Below are 18,472 nucleotides of genomic sequence, written 5' to 3' on the forward strand. Positions count from 1 at the left end.
GAAGCCTCACAGCTCAGCCAACAAACCATGCATTTGGAATGGAAACTGCCTGTCATTTCATGGCCATATCCGTGACTAAACTGAGTTACAGTGATTATTCAAACACAAAAAAATTGGGTCAGCTGACCACATCACTAAAAATCTAATTCTATTTAAAATATCACACTTAAACATATATTCCATTTATTTACATGAACTCTATGATAAAAAGGCATTTAACCTTTCATACAAGCATGCAGAAGAAGCTGTTCCTTATACGTTAACTTTTATAGTTCCAGAACTAATGTGAAAAAAATGGAATGGTTTTGAAAAGCAAAAAGATGTACAGTCAAAACATGATGTTACATACCATTTCTCCCATCCCCCTCGCCCACAAAGCAATTCTCCTATCAACATAAAAATCTAGTTATGTTGAACATTAGGACAACCATTCCATAATTTTAAGCTGCAGTATTTCCTTCCCTTCATTCCTGACTTTCAGTTGGTTTATTTTCCAAACAAACTTTAAATGGTTCAACTTCCCAAGCATGTAAGTATAGTATCCTAGTTTGGTCAAGCCTATTTGCAAGACCCTTAAACCGTACAAAGTACTTTCACTGAAAATTCAGATGCTTGTGAAATCACTTCTTAAACAAGAAAAAACGTGCAGAACAGCAGCAGCATTGCCCATGAACCAGATATCTCACCAACAGCTTAAGAACAGAAGCTTAACTATATGGTTCCATGTCCTTCCCAAGATAAAAAGATTTGACTGCTTACCAGTAATGGTGCAGGCATCTCTGTACTCTCTGCAGTCTGGCACATCATCTTCCACTGCTTCACTTACATAGTGCTCTTCGTGAATGCCTGTGTCACAGGCTAGGACTGCATGATTCGACAGCTCCGAAGGAGGCACAGTGGCGGCCAAAGTGCAGTCGTGCAAAGCTGTGGCGTCCAGCTTGGCAGGTTTCACAGAGTTGTACAAACTGCCATCAGGGGGACCAGCACTGGAGACTGGGTCTGGCTGGCAGAAACAGAACTCTTTCTCTTTGCTAGAGTTGGCTCCAAGAAGTCTGCAAAACACAAAGAAACAAATGTTCAGTTCAAGCCATTCCACACAGCGTAAATCAGAATAGATAATTTTCTTTTCCTTAAACATTAGTTTAACCTGACAAATTGAGCAAACCCTAAAAACCGGTCTTCACAGAGCAGCTGCTATCTTCGCACTTTGCAGTCATGTCAAGTAGGAAAGTGCTATTCCTTGTGCAGTGTTATTCACTAACGGTTGATTAAACATCCAGATTTTTGCCTAACCCAGCTTGGGGCAAGCACAGTCCATCCACCTTGGCCCATTCACCAACTGCCTTTCTCTCACGTCAGCCGAGGGAAAGCTCGATGTAACCCAGCTTGCTGCATAAGCGACACTGTGCAGACAGACTGCACATCACTGGTTGATTTACTGATACTTTAGTAACATCATCATTTGAAGTTGACTGATGCCAAACAATACAGAAATGATTAGGAGCTCATACTATAACACTGCTAGGCTTATCCCCTCCACTGGGCCACCCTGCACAGCCCAGCCCTTCACTGCCAGACTGCCGGCTGGCATCTTTGTTCCCTTCACAGGGTGCACAGGAAACAGAAATCAAGGTGCACTGGGTTAAGGGGGTGTCCACTTACTGAGGCTGAAGCACTGGGGAGCAGCAAACAGGGAACAAAGTCCCTCAAAGACAGATACCGATGCCCCCAGCAAGATTAAATGGGCCAGAGAAAGAATGAAGAAGAGCACCTCCTATCCAAAAACTTCACCAAACCTTTTGGATAAGGGGCCAAAGGCACTGCAATAATTCATGGTATAGTACTGCTTTTGGTTATCAGCAGTAAACAAGAAAAGATGCAAATGCTCATTACTGCTAGGAAAGGAAAATACAATCATGGGATCCCAGGAAACCATACTTGGGAAAGGACTTGCAGGGCAGGAAAAAAAGACTTCGTATTTGTAGTATTTACAAGGCATAAGCAGCAGCTGAGAAACAGGCCACACGAGAACACCCGGACTACATGGGAAAAGCAGAAAGACAGCCAGCAAGACGACACAAATGCACTGGTCTGCAGGCAGAAGGTGTGGATGCAACTCAATATGCAAATGCAGCCACAGAGCATGCTATGTTCAGTACTTCACTGAGAACCAGAAATAAAAGTTTTCTGGAGAATCCTATGAAAAAGGTTCTCTTTAATCTCTAGAATGTCCAGATAATTTTATTTTGCTGTTAAAGTTATACTCAGGATTTTGGCATGTTATTTTCTGGCGTTTCTAGTAAACAACATTATCGCTTCACCAAAGCATAACAGTATTTCTAGAAACTCATTGCAAGACTCAAGCTTCTGTGTCTCTAAACTGTCAAGATACGGATTATGCATTCTGGACCTTCTGGGAGTAAGCTTCAGAGAAACCTTGCAACAAAGTTATAACACTTATACAAGCACCATCTTTTCTCAACCTATTTTCCCCTTTCACCACAGGTGTAAGAACAACAAAGCAAAATTCCCTCCCCCTCTCAGAGGGTCTCAACAGGGACTTGTTTACACCAAAATCAGAACACCACAACTGGAAAACGGATGGGCAATATTAACTGAGGGGGGAAAACAAACAAACAAACAAACAAAAACAAAAAAAACCCCACAACACCCTCATACACAAAATGACATTTCATTAAAATTTTCCTCAATTCCATTTCTGCATGGTATCACTTAACCTGGAAATACTTCTCACACCGAGAGGCTCAAACCCTGTATTTTGTAATGATCATAATAGCTACAGGAACAGATTAAATCAAATGATAAATTTATGGTACCATACTCTCATACAAATGGTACTCTACTGTGGCAGCCGCAGGAAGAGAAAGTTTCACTCGAGTGCTTTAACAGAAAATCTCATGGTTCCCCTGCAGAGCATCCATTATTCCTGCGCTATCACAGTACACACTGAAAAGTACAATGGGGTCACTCATACTGATTATTTTTAAAATAGTCCCCTTTCAAGTGGCTCTTCAGGAATAACAAAAGGGAGATTACCGATATGAGAAATCAGTTGTTCAAATGAAATTGGAATCAAAATGCAAATCTTCGTTTTCCCCTCTGCACTGAAGACAGAAACAGCTTAAGCTAGAAACAAGAAAATATGCTGGAAATGCAAAGCCTGACTGATTAAAAGGGCTCCATTTTGTCCTACTTGCTACCACACATCTGCGAATCGCATTTGTTTTGGGAAACCGTTAGATATCTAAGTCTGTTGTTATGAACAAGGGCACGTCTGGGAGTAAGAAAACTGAAAGCATTAACAGTACTCTTCAGCTTTTCTTGCCCTCCTCTCCCCTCCTCCCCATGCCCTGCCTTAGCGACTACAGGAAGCCAGCAATGTTAACACCACTGCTAAATGAAATAACACTGATAACCAAAGCGTGATTTGCGCGTAAAAGTCTTCAAGTGAGTTTTGGGAATCTGAGATCTTGTAACCTTTCTGGACACACTGACATTCAATATCTGACACACCTGATCACCTTTACTCATTCACCACTTGATCTCCCACGCAGTCCTCACCAAAATACTTTTGGCCAGAATGTAACATTGCAAGTTGTGTTAGAAGTTTGTGTTGAATGAGTTTCACCTCTCCCCCTTCACCCAGCTTAACATTCACCCCACTGAGGTACCGTGGGACCAGTTCTCCCCATCCTGTAAGCTGCACTCCAACAGCTTCTGCCTTGTCACTGTTAAGAACAAGCAGAGACACATTCAGAAACAAAAAAAAGTCATCCCTGCTCTTCCTTCACACAAGCTGTTTCACAGTTGGCACTTATGGAAACTATAAACAAATAGAGCTTGGTAAAAAAAGCAAACAAGCAACAAAAAACAACCCCCAAAAAATCCTCACAAGTCAGTCTGCCCGGTCTGCTGCAGAAACGCGTGTAACATCTACATGAAAAGTTAAGTTCTGGATTAAGGAAGAGAATTTGCCTTGATCTTAAAACCTCGTATCGTGGAGGGAAGAAAGCAGGCATAAATGTGTATACCTGCTCCCTTTCAGACTTATTTAATATCCTCAATTTCCATACATACAGTGGAAAAATGTTGTTCAGACTCTATCAAACCTCTAGAGGCACTGTCTGCACGGCCTCTCTTGCAAGGCAAATATTACCACCTAATCCAGGGGCACACACTTTTCCTTTAAACTTTCATCTAAACCTTCCTGTTGCAGAAAAGAAAAACAAACCAGAGCTGAGCAGTATTCACCAGATTGACAAAACAGCCATGAAGAGAAACAGACATTGTAGCTACTGTACCCACGAAATACAAAACATCAATATTATTCTTTAGTAAGTCTCACCTGCATATACAGTATTCATAATGAGATGATACAAATTGTTATTGCAGTGTTTTGTATTTACTCCTTCTGACATCCAAACAAGTACACAATTTCTAAGTTGGATTATGACTTTTCTTGATGAAAATTCAACGCATTTCATTCTTTCTACTGTATATGTCAACAGCAGTCTGCATACAGGATTTAAATAACTCTTCTCTTCTACCTCATATGATGTAATTCAGCTTTTGCCTCAGTGGATGTATTGCACCATTTCTACCAGTCTAAATACAATGGCAGTTTGGGGCCAATAAACAGACCTGGGTCTAAAGAAATATTTAATTTGGAACGTTCGAACCTCATTCTTCAGTGTAAAACTGTTTGCAGAAAGATCACCGTTCCCTTAAGTTTATCATCTCAATGTTTTTAACCAGGTCATTTTACTCTGAAAAAAAACCCTCTTATTTGTAAGCTATTTGTTAAAGGCACTCATTCAGATCTTGCACTTTATAAGAGGAATGACATAAGCACAAAGACTTGCTCCTGCACACCTCCTCTGTACAATGCCCAGATTTTGGTCTAACCCAATAAATGCTTAAAATAGAGCATTTGCATGATTACTGTATGAAGAGCTTAAATTCTAGATACACCAAACACCACTGTCATCTAATAGTACATCTACACAATAGTTTGGACTATGACTGCAATGTAACTAAGACTTGACCAAGAAGTACATTGGGTATCGATTACAGTGTACCTGTGGCAGCTCAGATTACAAAAGCCAAGTCAAAAATTGAGCTGTGGTTAGACAGCACTGCATTCCACTTTAAAAAGTTATCCAGCTGTAAGTACCTAGGCAAAGCAGTTCAAAGCTAACAGATACATTTACATCAGACAACAGCCAAGATTTGAAGGTTTTGAGGTAAAGAAAAAAAAAATAATCTCCACATCAGTCAGACACTTCTGGGTTCTGGCCATTAAAAAAAAAAAAAAAAAGAAAAAGTTCACTGCTTGTTTGCAGCGTGTTTTGGGGGAAAGGGGGTTGAGTTTCCTACACCACAAATTTCGTACAAATGCAAATAAAATAAACCACCTGCTCTTTCACAGCCATTTGAGATAAAGTTTTTCTGCATTCAGGATTAAACGCAACTTAACTCTGAATCTCAAGACACAAATGAGTTAAAGTAATCCTTTTTCCTCCCCCAAAAGCAGTAAAAGACATGGAGCTATTCAGCCCTGTGCCTACCCAGAGCCCAGCAATGCCAACAAATACATTATTTGTAACCTTGTAGCATTATCCTCCTCACCATCTGGGATTGCAACAGCAGCCATTTACTGCAGTCACAAAACGTCTGGAACTCCTACAAATAACATCCTACTCCAGAGCCACAGGCTGCACCCTATGGTGATTATTAAGCTTTGAACAATTTTTAGTTATCTGTCTAGCTCAGATTTTGTGCTTCAAATAATACTTTTATTCCTTAGTCTAAAATGGCAGCTTGACCACTGAGAACATCTGCGAATTTAAAGAAATACTTCCTTAAAAGAGGGGAAAAATATCTTTCTATTGTTTCTGACTAAAATCTTGCCCTTTCTTCCAGGTCACCCTTTTGCTATGCACACTCTCATACTTAATTTAACTACGCTATTTGGTTTAGAGCAGTAGCACAGTTTTGAAGCAAAACCATTTACTGTGAGCTAGCTGGTTTTTCAGAACAGCTTTGGTGCACATGAACAACCAACTCCTTTTTAGTAAGAGAACCTGAAAACTCCGCTCCAAGATGCGCTTCAAATGCAACCCTGCTGCCAAACAAGGACACGAGACTTCAAATAACCCCATGGGCTACATCACTGCCAGGTCATCTGGCAGGTACCTATGACATTTTTCTCCTTCGGAAAGCTTCAAACTGCACAGGTAAAGTGGGACATTCAGCCCAAGGTGCCAAGCTAAACCTAATCTAAAGTAACCCACCCAAATCAGTAACGAAGATTTAAGAAGCTTCAGTGCCAACAACTTTGATCTACTCATCCATCCCTACTGACCAAAGTATTTGCTAATTTAGACAGAACCTCAGGGTACCAAGGGATTGAGAGAGCTTTCCACTCTTAGCATCTGCCTGGAGCTACAGACCTCTGAGACTGTGTTCTCATTTACTAACTACTAACTGATGGTTAAACACTTCAGAGGGTTTCAGGGTGTGCAAATTCCGCCCTTTAATGTACTTGCAAGAGTCCCACCAGAAATATTCTTCCCTGTTTTGTACATCACTTGTACATCCACTAAACACCTCTGTTTAACCAAGTCTGCTAAGTTTTACTAAGTTCTTTAACAAGAACCTTCAAGCTTCTTATTTACATGAAAAAAAAACTTTCTTCAGACGCAAAATGCCCCATGTAGACACTGGAGCAAATCAAAGCCAGTTTATTTGTCTGTCTAATCTGTGAAATAGATTAACATGCTGGCCTACCCTTGGTAACTCAGAATACAGTCTTCAGTCGGCGTTTTGGAAAATAATCACTAAATTGACCAAAGCAACTTAATGAGACTTGCTTCAAGCATTTCTTTACTAATTCACATCTTGCATCTAAAAAGTTTGCATTTTTTTTAAATTTAAAAAAAATTTCTTCACTAAGTGGGTGGCCTCAAAAGCCAGTCAAAATGCCTACACCCATTTAAACACACTTTGTCAGACCATAAAGAAACAACCATTTGCAGTAAGTCTGGCTTTTACACACACATACGTATATATAATCACTGTTTAACTTTTAGATAAAGACTGAATTTGATCCCAAATAATTTACTGAGTTGTTTTAATCTCATCCTGTATTATATACCCGCTTATAAATCACGGGGTTTTATCTTCCACTCAGGAGATAGCTTTGAAATATGCAGAAAGCTGACTGCTTAGTTAAACCTCTAACTAGAGGGACATAAACAGTCAAAGTGTCAGAGATGAATGAAAGAATGCGACAAGCAGTTTATTTACCTTCAAACCCTTTACATAAAAACAAGTACTGCATTTCCCATGTTAGAAGAGATCCATTATTTTCACAGCAAATTAAAGGGACAAGCATCTTGCACAAGTCTAGCCTACATCCTTATCCAAAGTTTTAAAGCCGTTTAAGAACCTTTTAATCAAACATCTTTCCTAGATTACCCTGGAGGAAACACTGCCTCGCTCTCTTAACAGGGTTTGTGTGTCCAGTGACCCAGGCAGTCACCCCAAAGCCGTTTGCTACCCCAACATCACACAGACCCTTTTACTCAAGCCTTATATTATGTTTAAATTACATTCCATGCTTCCCCCCCCCCCCATAGAGGGGTTAGGAACTCTGACCTAGCCAAATGCAATCTCTTCAGAGAACTACCAACACCCAGTTTTTGGGTCACATGCTATGAAGGATCTTCTCAGGTACATGCTTCCCAGAAGAGGGGCTCTTCTGCCTATGAAACCATTAAAGAATGTTTTCAAGCTAAACATTTGAAGGCTTTCTAGAATCACTTTTTACAAAGCCTCATAACCAACAAGTAGATGAAGGCATCCAAAACCAGAACAATACCTGGCTAACTGCCAGTGGCATGGCAATGTCATTTAGAATGAAAGAGTCACTACTAGAGAACAAAGGCCAGAACAGCAGCAGCAATAACCAAAAAGATGCTTAAACAATAGTATCAACATGTAAAGCATAAAACCTTAATCTCAAGGTCCCCAAAGCTGCTCCTGTGACCTTGTTTGGCCTTATTTGATCTTTAAGTCATCAATCAAGACAGAGCCATGTTTTTTCAAAAATTAACGCAAGTCAAAACATCACAAATAAAAAGCCCCATAAAGAAAAGGAGAAAAAAAAAAAAAAAAAAAAGACAACCACCCCACTGTTCTCCACAAACCAAAGTTTCTCACCACTAGGACTTGGCCTTCAGAAGGAGCCCATCAGTCTCCTGTCCCCTCAGGCCAAGGGAGAGTGGAAGCATACTGTAAGACAAGCCCTGGCTTTGACCTTCGCAGCTGTGAGCGCACAAGTGTGCTCTCACCCGCCTTTATGTAACGCTGCCCCTCTCTGCTCTCAAGTTCCTTGAGGCAAATGTTGCAGGGCTCTATAAATAGTTCTTCCTTGTGTGAGGCTCGCATTACATTGGGAGCTTTTTACAGCTCCTTCTACTTTTATTTAATGTAGGCCACCAAACTTGCCCCCCCCCCCAGTGAACAAATAAAACTGAAAACAGTTAAAAATTAGTGCATCACACTACTGGTTGGGAAATCTTAGCCAGACGCCCTGCGTGCCTGTCTTGGAAAGGGAAAGCTGTTCAACTACCACCACTAGCACAGAGTCTATGAGAACTGCACGCGCTGTCAAAGAAGGAATTTGTCAGGTAACCACACAGAGCTCAGAGGCACAGCAAGGCAAACTATAAACACCTCAGACATGTACTTTCTATTCACACCCATGCACGTGCAAGGTGCTCACTGAGGTAGATCAATACAAGATGGGCCCAAGGGGCGTGGTCCGATACTTGCTGAACAGAAGGAAAGGATCTAATGACTTAACAAAACAAAAACAACCAAAACAAACCACCAAATAATCTGGGGTGAGGCTGCTGTTGTATTTAGCATGTATGAACTCCTGTCTCATACACAGCCAATACACAAGCTAAACTACAGGAATGTCAGCTTCAGTACATTAACGCATATGCTGCCTACCAGCATCTCTCGTCATACCACTAAAAAAAAAAGGCAGGTATCAAAGATTTGCCCGACAGTTCATGTATGGGGGAAACTATTACACCAGCAGCAAACCACGTCCTCAAAGAGTATGGATGGGAACAGTGGTAACAGAAACCTGAAAAGCGTGGCTTGTTTATACACCACAAGAGCATGAAACTCCCCGCTTCTTTACTTCTCCATAAGCCTCAAAGACTTTCAAAAGCTAAGTGAGTATTCAGTACTGCTTTTTCACTAGCTGGGAAAAGCTGTGGGATGACCACAATTTCTCTGAAATGCAGCAGAGGAGGTAACAGCACTACGGCTGCTCTCGAGTCCTGAGCTCATTTCCCATCCACAGGAAGAACCAGCACGAGCACTTGACCAGAAGCAGAACGGAGAGGCACAAATGCGCCAGACACACATGAACTAGCTACTAGTAAAGTGCAAAACAAAACAAAACAACCTCAACAACCCCACTGAACAGTGCCTGGGCCTAACACAGCATGCGGTAGGTAAAGATATTCAAACTAAAATACGTTACTATTCCAAGCCAAAACCCTGATCAGCCAGCCAAGCCATACCTTCTTCCTCAGGACAACGCTAAAGAGCAAGGGAAAGCAGTGACAACAGCTGAAGATCACGCCAGAATGGTGGTTCCCCCCATCGTTATTACTGTTTAAACAAAGATACAATTAAGCTAACTGCCAACAAATTAGGGACAAGAATTTTAGTCAAGTAACCCTAAAAGAACAGACTGACACAAACCAGATATTTATCATGATCTAAAGCCTGAGGATGGGATTTTAATCTTGTTTTGCATTACTATTGTTTTTCTCCTATGACAGGATGATTTTTTGAATTTCTCACCCTCCACAATGACTTTTAAGAGTCTATATAGAGTCGGTATAATTTAAATTTTTAAAAAATGCTGTTTTACGGGATTGGAGAAGTGTCGTTATTTCAAATTTTAATAGCTGCCCTTCTGAAAACATTTACACAAAATATCACATAACAGGACTAAGACTGCTGCTTTTCTTTACTATTTCTTATTGCACAGAGACAATGAGAGCAGGGGTGAGAGGAGCCAGCTGATAGAAAAAAAAGGAACAAAATTCCTTGCAAACTGCCTTAAAAAAAACCACACACACACGAAACCCTCAAAAAACCACACACTATACTTGCTGTATCCTGATCCACTTACTTTCAGACTGAGTTTATTGCTTCAGACAAAGTTGAATAATTATATAAAAAGATGATAAAGAAAAAAAAAAATCAAGCAAATCAAAACTCAATCTGTTGAGTAAGAACATCCCATTTTTTTGCAGAAAGTAAGAACTTAAAAGTTTCCGATTGCTGCTAGAAGCAATTTTAAAGATAACTATTAGGAAGCTTATCTCCACGGCCAGTCAGACCACCAATTCCTGCTCTGAGTAAGATGCTAAGACGACCTGCTTTGGCTCACTAGCATCATTGGCCCTCACTCCCTGGCAGCAAGCCTCCCCACGTGCTCCAGCAACTGGCACTACCCGGTGAGAACCTCCCTCACTCTTCAAGGTTGTCTTACAACCCTAAACGTGCACAGAGTTCCTCAGAATCTGTCCCACAACTTCTTAACTGGCTGTTAACATCACCAGGCCTCATATTAATTTTCTTTTGTCGTCTCTAAGTAGTTATGTATGGGAGCAACGCTTTCAATCATACACTACTATATTTGAGAGGATGTGAGTGAACTGAACCCAGCTGTGTCACAAGCTCTCTAATTATAGCCCCTCTCTAATGCTTTGGCTGGGGGGAATGCAGATCACAGCCCTTTTCGGCAAAGAGAAAGCCAGACCTCCAACACTTGTGGATACCTGGACCTTACGAGTCACTTTAGGCACCAGTGTTGAGAAGTGACGTAACAAGACGACAAATTCCTAAACAACCAGCAATCCTGGGCCTTATACCAAAGCCTTGGTCACATGGACTTCCCAGCAACTGAGACAGGAGCTGCTGACTGACAACGGTGCATCTCAACACATACCATTCCAATGCAGGACTGCTTCCCTTCTGCTTCCATAGAAGTTAATGACTACAACAAGAGAGAGAAATCTTGCAGCCCTTCTCAAAATGCTACAATGTAGTTTAAAAACTGGCACAATTATTCCATCAAGTCGTTTTTCTGCTTATGAAGTTTGTGTGTAAACATCAAGAATGAAATAGGAAAATAAGAATTGGCTGTTTAAAGGTTGCTCTGTATACCCAGCATATTACCATATACATGTGTCTGTGTTCTTGGGAACCTAGAAATGTTTATCTTAACAACAGGCTGTGGAATTTTAGGAAACTGAGCCAATTATCCATGGCTTAGTGCCATTAAAGTCAAAGTCACACTAGCAAAGACTTTGGAACAGGGTTTTTAGAAAATTCCAGGGGCATTAACATGAACATGGCAAGAGCAACACTGTGATACAGTCTTTATAGGAGGAAAAGAGAAAAAGAAAAAAAAAAAAAAAAAAGGTCTCCTTACAAGGGAGAACTGCACAAGAGGACAAGCTAAGGGGTAAAAATGGAAATTAAATGTAATACATGCTATGTTTTTGCTTCACTTGCAGACTAAACTATCTTACTTAATTACACAATTAAGTTGAAATCCAGCATTGTGGCTTTCCCCAAAGGACCACAAAAATAAAAATCTGAAGCCACTCAATACAGACAGATCAAATGGTTCCAAACAATTTGGAAATGGATTTTGGAAAATAGTTGCTATAACCCTTAAATATGGTGCTTCTTGAAGTTGTCCTCGAATAAATTCCTGCACGTACATATTCTCCAAAATACACAACATAGTACTGGACACTGAACTTCACTTACCACAGTCAGGGCACAGGCAGCAAGAAAGCACTTAACTAAATTGCCCTCTGCCAGCTCCTGCTCTATTGTAAATCTCTGTTGGTGGAGACCTAAAACTACTGTTAAGGGGACTGGGCAAGCCAATCTGCTTACCAACCAGTCAATTCAGTTTCCCACTTATCAGCATGCCTTATGACTTATTCATATCTTAGCACCCAGTCAGAAAGCATTCTGAGTATACCAACAGCCTCAGGCAAGCAACCAAGCCAGCTTTCAGTGAGGGGAAACAGTTCCTTGACGAACCTTATTCCTGCATGTCAAGGATTTTTTTCCTGTGTGTACTCTACAAGTGAATTGGTAGACTGAAATTTGCCTGAAAACTTTCTCTGAAAGTGAAAATTTTCACTACAATATCAAAAGCAACCCTTGCTCAGGCAGTAAGAGGAACTGGACAAATTTGGTAAAATATTAGAGATGCATGGTAAAGGTGAAGTACACAGAACAACATGTAGGTTTACAAGGTTGAAAAACACAGCATTTGAAGCACTTCTTCATTCAACTGAAAAAATTAAAAATATCACTAATGTTCCCTGCCCCTAGTTTAAAAGAAAGCGTCCCTCAATACAAGTATATTATGATGCTTCAAAATTTCTTCCTTCAAACTGTTTTTTTCATGACCTAAATTTGGCAAAGGTCCTATCAGCCTCAGAACCACAATTAGGATTCGTTTTCCTCAACTCATGCACATACTCTATGACAAGCAAAGTTATCATTCCCAGTACTCAGTTTCCTTAAAATAACAATAATATTTACTCAGATTTAAGACCAGAACATCTTCTGGACTTTCAGTACCCACAGTTACATTTGAAGAAGATGACGAACTTTGAAGCGATAGGAAAGTAACACTAAAGCCAAAGTAATCGTCTGACTATTTTAAAGACTTTCACACTTCTTGCTTGTGCACGAAGAAGCAAGCTTCTGTCAAGGGAGCTGTAGAAGATTCAGATTTCCAGATCAACGAGCAAAATGGAAAGCAAGGCCTACAAGTTCACTCCTGAATATAAACACAGGATTTCCTGAAAGGAACAGACCTCTTTACCTACTCTCTAAATTCCCTGTGTAGATTGCTCATTTGACATGCAAACTCTTAGGCTCAGTTAAAACAGGTAAAAAGAAGCCAAGACTTGATAGCTGAAGCAAATAACATTAAAAAGTGCTTTGAGATTGCGCGCCCTCAATTTCATTATTTAGCCTTCATTAATTTTAGGTTCTCTGTCTAATATGTTCTAGCATCAGACCTCAAAGCTTTATGACATCTCTTTTACTGTCAAGAGAGAATATGAAACTCTTCTTGCTATTACAGAAGGTCTGGGGAGCACTTCCTTGCAACTTAGTGTGGCAGACAGGGAAAAATTGACTTGCTTGGAAAGGGCTGCACATCACATCATTAAAAGAGGGAATTTTCAGAAAAATACTTCTGTATTCTACCTAGGCACTGACTTCCCTGAAATGAAGTCAACCTATTTAACTCCTCCTACAGTTCATGTAGAAAAGCTTTTGATTTAAGTTTGGTCATGCTTTAAGCACAAGAAATGTGACATATTACAGTGCATCTGCCTGAAGATTTGGGGTCCAACACAATTTTCAACAAGAAATGTGGAAACAACATTTAAAAGCATGCCCAATAGCAGCAGAGATCTCCAGGCCATCACTTGCCCCACACAAATAACAGTTTTGGCTTTGTTTAATGAATTCTTGGTCATCCTTTTGGTCAGAAGAACATAGTAGTCCAAACAGTTCATGCAACAGTTCGAACAAAAGACAAGACTGTATCCCAAAGAAAAAACTGTAGCATTTCCCCTACCAGGATGCAGGTAATTAAACACTGCAGTTATTCCTACCGCAGAGTAGAGATGGGGGTACACTAGACCACCCTTACTTCCCTTGCTGTTCTGGATCCAGACTCAGTTTTCAGAAACATACCGTTTATTCGTCTGCACCAACTGCAGGGTTCAGCAAAGACATGGCCCCCAGCTCCTAGTAAGAACCATTTTCTGTTCCCCTCAGTAAAATATTCTGCCATCACTTTGAAATTGTTGCTTTATAATGGTCCATTCTTCTTCTGCGCGCTCTTATGTCTCTGCAAAGTCCCACGGCCCACAGCAGCAAAGCTCAGTTTGCAGACACTTGTCCCTCACCATGGAAACAGAAAAGGAAGAAAAAACAGCGTGCACATACCTCATTATTAAATAAAAATTCATCATCGAAATACCCTACTGATATTCATCATTAGGCTGGAATCTCCATGGCCAAAACAGGAAGCACAGTAAGTTTCCCGTGACTCAGGCCTAGCAATAATTCCCTTGTAAACTTCCATCATCATCACCACCAGCAACGGACATGTCAGGGCCAAAACAAGCCACTGTCCTATAGTTAAAAAAGGCAGCCAGCTTTTAAGCAGCAGTAAGTCTAGCACAGCCCCCCCGGGTTGAATGTCTTGGTAGTGAAAAGCTGCACCAGAACCTTCCTAGAGCTCTCTTTCTTTTAACAGAGCCACAGGTTTTCGTCGCAGGTCTGCAGTTCGTGCCCTTGCTCCAAAGCTGCTGTTCAGTCCAGACTCCACAGCCACCGAAATCCACACCAGCTGCCTGCACAGCCCCTGCCCACAGCCCAAATGATGTCTGCGCAATTTGGGTAGGCATGCTGCCACCTTCTCAGTGGGATGAGACAGTGCTGAGATGCTCTCCTCCTCACTCTCACTCTACCTACGCTGACTACAGTAGAAACACGAAGGTTTATTAATAAAGCAGGAGGAAAAGGCTGGCTACTTGACTTGGATCCACGACTTTCTAAGCTAAGATCAGTTGCACAGTATGCCAGAAGGACCAGTTGAGAGACTGGTTTTCCCAGAACGTACCGTGAAACTGCATGGAAACCACACAGCATACACCTATACGGTCTCCCACAGAATCCTACTGCCACACGCGTGCTCATGCAGCCATGTTGATATGGAAGAGAAGGGTGTTTTACAACTCCCATTGATTTCAGACAATCCGTGCTAAATCTACAGTGAGGTAGGAAAAAAAGCAACTTAAGTCCAGCAACAGACCACAGATCACTTAACAACTAGCACTATGTTTTGGGGGGATTTTTACAATTTTCACCTTCGAACTTTTGCATAACAGTATCATTTCATAGGTTTCCATTCCTCCTCAATCTTTACGTTGTGTTCAGACCTGAAGGCACTGAACAAAGAACAGAACTGTTCATTAGCTTTTCAAAGGCCTCTATATAGAGATACCAATTTACAGTGCAATTAAGAAATCTTACAAAACCCCAACATATAGCTAGCACAAAGAAGGATATTTTCTTGCTACTAGAGAGCATATATGATTTACTCGCATGGTGTTTATCTGCAGGTTTCTGAATTCAGACAGATTTTTCCTCTTTCCCCTTGCACAAGTTTATTCTTATCTAATAAGAAGCTTCTTTTTGCAGTCATGCATCACAACTATGTCACTGAAGATATTCCAAGAAGTGAGCAGAACAGATTCGTATTTTTTTTTTTTTTTACAGTTCTAGTTAAAATAATGTTGACGCACATTAGTGCACAGTGGTAGAGTATATGCCTATAGATGAAGGCAGGAAGAGAATTTGAGCATGCTCTGTCCTTGCTCCAAACATACCTGTAGACATTACACACACAATATTGCCCAGTCATTCCCAGTGCCAAAAGGCAACTAGAGAAGACACTGGCCACATCATTCTTATGTTCCTCAGCGCAGCCACCAGGCTCAGCGACAGAGATATGTATGCAATCAAGTCTTTAAAACCAAACATTTAATGGCTAGCTACCACAGTAGTTTGCATTCATTGTCAGTTCCCCTTGCTGCAAGACAAGCGGTGTCACCATAGTCACCAGGTTTTAACCATTATGGTCTGTGTTCTTCAGATGAATTACAAACAGCTGTAAAAATAAAATTAGACTTCAGCTTAGCGAGTTTGCAAATTACCTGGAGTACCTCAGGTGTTCTGCATGATGGTGGGCAGAAAATACCTGACCCAACAAAGCTGAAGAGCCATATGCAGAATTTTCCTACAAACATCCTACGTAGGCAAAGTTGCACCACCAGATTAAGCCCAACAAAATCCACAAGACTGCACCTGTAGCACAAAAGTCAGCCACCATACAATAGTCTCAGCAGGACCAAGGCCCACCAGTCAAAGTGAAGAAAGAGGACATTCAGCATGAACCCATTCTGACTGGCCAAAGAAAGACAAACATTTTGAAAGTCATTTTCAACTGAGAGAAAAGGAAAAAAGAGAGTTTTTCCGTATCAGGTAGATGACACTACCCCGGTACGCAGAGATAGTATGGTGGAACATATAAAACCTAACAATAAACAGTAAGAAGAGAGATGGCTGATCTTTCACTTCAGCACGCCTGCAAACTTTTGATTGCATGGAATGTTATTTTATGAAACGCTGTAGCAACAGACACAGCCTACCTTACTTTATCTTTGGTGTCCCCACAGCAATGAAATACACATCACTGAAATGCTTCTGCTATGTGGCAGCGTTCCCAAGTATGTCATTTAGAGAAGTCTCAAACAGCTTTGAATTCCATTTTCAATTCTCTACCTGCAAATTTTATTTGCAAAGATTAACATGAAAGTGAAGAAAAGCGCATTCACTCAGCCATGCACATGGAGACTGAAATGCTGGGGATGACCTTTAAATTTAGCACTAAAACAAAACACACATTAAAAATAAAAAAAGTTGGAAGGGAGGAGGAGGGAAAGCATGGCAATGTGTTTAGAGGAGTCTCACTAGATCTTTCGCCACCAGGAAAAAAAAGCAGCTTTCCTGCCCTGAGTTCATAATGTAGCACATAATCATGTAAAATGGTGGCCCCTCTTGTGCTTTGTGCTATTTTTCTACCTCAGCTGTCTTTTTGTACAATCGTTCTGTGAATAAAATAGGTCAAATTGAAGCTCACCAGAGGTTGGTTTTTTTTTTTTAAATATCACATTTTAAATATTAAAAAGCTGCCTGTAGCTAAGTATCCTGGTCAAATTAAAGGTTCCACAATTTATAGCAATTTCCTTTTTCAGTGGCATTGTTGTCTGCATCACCCTTCCCTGGTTACTGTGCAAGCAGGAAGAAGTCTTGCATTTAAGCAAATGCCGTGTACAAATTAATATAACTCCCGCTTCATCCAAACTGTCTCAGGTCAGAGCCTTTCCACTAACGCACAGTGAAGAGCGGCACTTCTCAGATTCACTCTAGTTAAAAGGTGTCAGTTTGTTGAGACCCAGGCAGCCTTTGAACACCACCACAGTGAAAAAGGAAGGTTCCCCCCGTACAATTCTACCGATTTTCCCTCAATAACACAGAGATTATTCCTAGCCGAACGCAAGCTAACAAAGCTGAGAAATGTGCCTTTTCTTCACAAGTTACTAGGAGATAACAAGAGAGTCAAACAGACAAAACAGTTGGGAATGAAAGGTACCTTTTTTCCCCCCTTCCCATTCCAAACCACTGGCAGCTCCCTTTTACAGCTCTCCACCAGGACTCTGTCCCTCAGTGACTCTGAGAGTCTAACCAGACTGCTAAAAATAGCTTCTCAACTATGAGACATGTACATTATCAGCGGAAAACATTTCTGCAGACTTAGTAACAGCCCCACAGCTCAGTCTGATGACATGAGAGACTGAAGAGGCAGACTAAAGAATGGTTTGTCGAGTCAGGGAAGCCTTTACTGCATGCCCATCCATGCCTATCACAGACAGAACGTATATTTTTTTCCCCCAGCTGATAGATACTTTACAGGCAATCTCAAAAAATTGTACTGAAAATGTCTTTTTTTGCGTTATAAGCAACACTGACTGTAAAATCTGAATATGCTAGACACACATTGATAATCTGAAATACACTTAAATATATATTAGTTCACAATTCAGCAGTCTTCCATGATTGTTTCTCTGGAGATCTTTATAAGCAACATGTAATAACACACAAGACGTTTTGTAGGCAAGTACAACGCTCTCAAAGTTATTTTTCTCACTATAAAACAGTAATAAAACAGGCAGAGGGAATAAAAGACTTGCCCAGGTCACTTTTGTATGGATACCCGTGTTGTGGGTTCTGTTGCTTCATTGCATGCTATGATCACCACAGGAAAAATGCATGTGAGATCCTCCAGTACCTAAAGTTCAGAGCTAGAGAATTAAAGGCCAGTTAGAGTCTCAAAAAGGTATGCAAGGCATGTTTCCATCACACCTTGAGAAGGGAGAATAATTTTCATAGCACTTCATGAAATGAAAGAGTGTTCTAACACTAAAAATACCCAGTTGCTTGTTCCTTTCTATCTCTAGAACTGAGTGCTCTAGTTTAACAGCAAGAATTTAATGGAATAAAGGATTGGTCTTAAGTTCAAAAAAGTTGTACATGAAAATATTTGGTTTGCATTTTGGGAGGTAGCTGCAACAAAACCTACTTCTAATACAAATGAATCATAGAGATTGAAGTTGTCCTTCATGTAAATGTTCACTCAAAACCTTGAGATGGTCATTTCTTGTCAGTAGCAAAGCAA

General features: G+C 40.7%; 1 protein-coding gene across 7 annotated transcripts in view; it reads right to left on the bottom strand.

Moving 5' to 3' along the window:
• TRAK1 (trafficking kinesin protein 1) overlaps nt 1-18,472 on the bottom strand; it is a 138,084-nt gene that overhangs the window by 89,577 nt on the left and 30,035 nt on the right. For all 7 annotated transcript variants that reach the window (XM_087769004.1, XM_087768975.1, XM_087768966.1 and 4 more), the window contains exon 2: nt 760-1,052. Coding sequence is in view for 5 of the 7 variants with exons in the window: in XM_087768966.1 (XP_087625092.1) it covers nt 760-1,052 (293 nt within the window). In the remaining 2 variants the exon portion in view is untranslated. The remainder of the gene's footprint in view (nt 1-759; nt 1,053-18,472) is intronic.

Source organism: Nipponia nippon, unplaced genomic scaffold (assembly GCF_047370975.1).
Source record: "Nipponia nippon isolate SJK-2023a ecotype South Korea unplaced genomic scaffold, ASM4737097v1 scaffold_1, whole genome shotgun sequence".
Classification (NCBI taxonomy): Eukaryota; Metazoa; Chordata; class Aves; order Pelecaniformes; family Threskiornithidae; genus Nipponia; species Nipponia nippon.